The sequence below is a fragment of the Cystoisospora suis genome (genome assembly GCF_002600585.1).
Source record: "Cystoisospora suis strain Wien I chromosome Unknown contig_10435, whole genome shotgun sequence".
NCBI classification, from domain to species: domain Eukaryota; phylum Apicomplexa; class Conoidasida; order Eucoccidiorida; family Sarcocystidae; genus Cystoisospora; species Cystoisospora suis.
Genome location: NW_027163208.1, coordinates 1 through 2975, shown reverse-complemented (window position 1 = coordinate 2975; position 2975 = coordinate 1). Strand labels below are relative to the sequence as shown.

The following is a 2975-nucleotide window of genomic DNA, read 5'->3' as shown; positions in this document are numbered from 1 at the left end:
CGAAAGGACAGGCACTTTTTGTGCCCTCGAGAGAACACAAAAAGTGCCTGTCCTTTCGTCATTCGCCCTGTCGGTGTGAGTTTGGGATGAATTTCTTCCGTGGGTCTAGCAAGAAATCTTTCACATTAGGTGACCTATCTATCCTAGTATGACAGCCATGAACTCGTATACCTCTCACCCCTTCTTCCTTCTTCTTTTATTCCTTCCTCTGCTTCTGCCTTCCCCGCATGCATGCTGAGGACTCTCTAGACTGCATGCGAGATGGATCTCTCTTCATTTATGCTGGCTTTCTTGGCTTTTTCAGGAGATAGATCAGCTGAGAAACGTGTAGGGGTTTCTTCGTCGAGGCCTTCACCATGGGGCTGGCTTATCCGTCAAGATCAGGAAGGAGCAGACTCCAGTACGTATCACCCAACAGCCATCTGTCTCTTTCTTCGTTCGTCGTTACTGTGTCTCTCATATGCATGTGTCTCTACAGTATAGGAGTTGGAAGCATAGGAAGATAAAGAAGAAAAAGAAGAATGATTCCTACCCCCCTACGCATGTAGGCACCACTTATTACATATGCGGGGACATGCAGTGTATGTAATAAGATTCCTTAGAGTAAGAAGGAGATAGATGGAAGGAATAGGGGATGAGAAGATAAAACGCAGCTTAGGTCAACAGATTATTCCTCCTCAGAGGACTTCAGTAGCTTCTCTCCATTCTGCTTTTGTTTCACCCATGAGACGGAGGGGCTTACATATATATATTACCCAAGATGCAGTGTGTGGATGTATCTCTCAGTAAACTCTTCATCGTTCATGTGTATGTACACCTGACGCATATATGCTTTCATGCTGCCTATATACATATATATGTATATATGTATGGCTTTGTCTCGAGTGTTTCCTTTCCTTTGGGTTGAGGTGTGTAGTGTTAGGTCATCCGTGCCATGTAATGAATTCAAGCCTTAGGCTGTCTTTCTTTCCTTTTCTCTGGACTTCCTTTCTTCTTTCTTTTTTTCTTTCTTGCTTGTTTGCGTACTAGCCCAAGAGATGGAATCACCTTTTCCTTTTCCTATGTGAAAAGTCGATCACCTCCGTGGGTGTCTCGCTCTCTACGTCTCTTTGCTTTCATACGATACCTTAAGTATCCACACGTATGTAAATATCTAGGGTATAGAGTTAGCGGATATGTCTATGTATAGAGATACGTAGCCCTGGGCTGTATATCCAGACTGCAGTTCGCCTGTCACTCTATCCGTCTCTACTGATATGTATATCTATATCCATAAAGGCCTCTCCGTATATAATACCCCACAGTGTATACGCGTACATAACTTCGTTTGTATATGATCAACAGGAGATCCGCTTTCAAAGCCCATTAGAGCTCATCCCTTTCTTTCTTTCTCTTTCTTTTTTCTCTTGTTTTGAAGATATAGAGACAGTTGGAGGGTGCGGTTTTGAAGCCTTTGACTGGAAGTTTGTGTGTTGCCCCTATCACCGAGAAATCCGCGCGCCTCAGCCTGCGGTCCTCTCGCCACCTCCGCCTCCGAGTCTTATCTTTCCTTATTCAGATTCAAGTACGAAGAAAAGAAACAAGAAGAAGAAGAATTTATGAATGAAGAGGATTAGAGAAGTGTTCCTGATTTGGAATACATCTATGCATAAACATATTGCATCTGTACAAGTGAACTGAGCTGTGTAGATATACCCCGTATGTATGAAGACGTAGATAGGTATGTATGAAGATGTATGTAGGTATGAATGTGTCTGTACTATTGTGTTGATCTTCAGCCGTATATCAAGATACATAGACATACACCACCTGTGTAGGTTCATCGCTGTATTTTGTGGACTGCCGCCATGTACCTATCTGCCTTTATGTCTATGACAAACCGGCTTCTCGTATCCTCACATATCCCCATACATCTATCTATCTATCTCTTCATCTACAGATATTTATATCTTCCTTTCTATCTCTTTTTCTTTTTCTCTCGATGTACCTATATTCCTTTTTCTCTTCTCGTGGCCACCACCCCGGACATGGCGTTCGAGTGAATTTGTCTCTATTTTTTCGTGCCTTCTCTTCATTCTGTCTCTTTCTTATCTTTCCTGTATGGTCTCTTTGTGCTTTCTAGTCTTCAAGCCCCAGACACCTTCAGGTTTAGTTGCCTGTCTCGATGACCACGGCGCAGGAGCTTTTCCTTCGGCCTCTCCTCTTCTTATACGCCAGAGCGTCTCGCCTCCTCCTCCTCCGGAAGTTCTGGCAGCCACCCCCCTTCCTAGATACTATGAAGTGCCAGCCATTTCACCGACCACCCAAGGGCCCGAAGCAAGAAGATATTTCATTCCTCCCCCTTCAACTGCGGATCAACAACGACTGCGAGGAGCCTCTTATCCTTCTTCTCTCCGCACAACTGCCGAAGACCATCATCGCCATCATCTTCATATGCACCCCCATCCCTCACAGGGAGGCGGGCATCACTACTACGACTACTACTACAGTAACGAGCCTCCTGCTGGCCGTCCTCCTTCTTCAGCTCAGCGCCCCGCATATTTGATCTCCAGAGAAAACCATACAAACGATCATTCGACATATCATACCCAAGACACAAGATCCGAGAGATTCTCTTCAACTCCTGCCTTTCCTATCCCTCTCCCCGAGATTAATCCTGCGACTTCTTCCCCCCAGTCATTCTTCGCCTCGTCTTCACGCCCGCAACAGGAGCAACAGGGAGGTCCCAATGCATCTTACGGTAATCATCCTTCTTCTTCTTTGGGATATTCGCCCAATCTTCTCAGCTCGAAGCAGACGAGAGGCATGGTGGCGTAGAAAGAACAGGATCGTCTTCTTTCCTTTCTCTCGTGGTCTTGTTTTCTTCAGGGGTAAGATGGAGAGACGGGAGGTGGATGGTGGTCTAAGGAGAAGAAAGAAAGGATTCAAAGGTGAAGGGGGAGAGAGGGGGGGGGGAATGGGGGAACGACAGCGCC

The 2975-nt window shown here is 45.7% G+C and overlaps 1 protein-coding gene across 1 annotated transcript; it reads left to right on the top strand.

Moving 5' to 3' along the window:
- Positions 1–300: 300 nt before the first annotated feature.
- Positions 301–2942, top strand: CSUI_011253 (uncharacterized protein; the record flags this gene model as incomplete). Its single annotated transcript, XM_068071354.1, has 3 exons — positions 301–400; positions 1418–1564; positions 2123–2942. Coding segments are annotated over 3 exons (942 nt in total), but the record flags the coding sequence as incomplete, so codon positions are not given.
- Between the last annotated feature and the right edge of the window lie 33 nt (positions 2943–2975).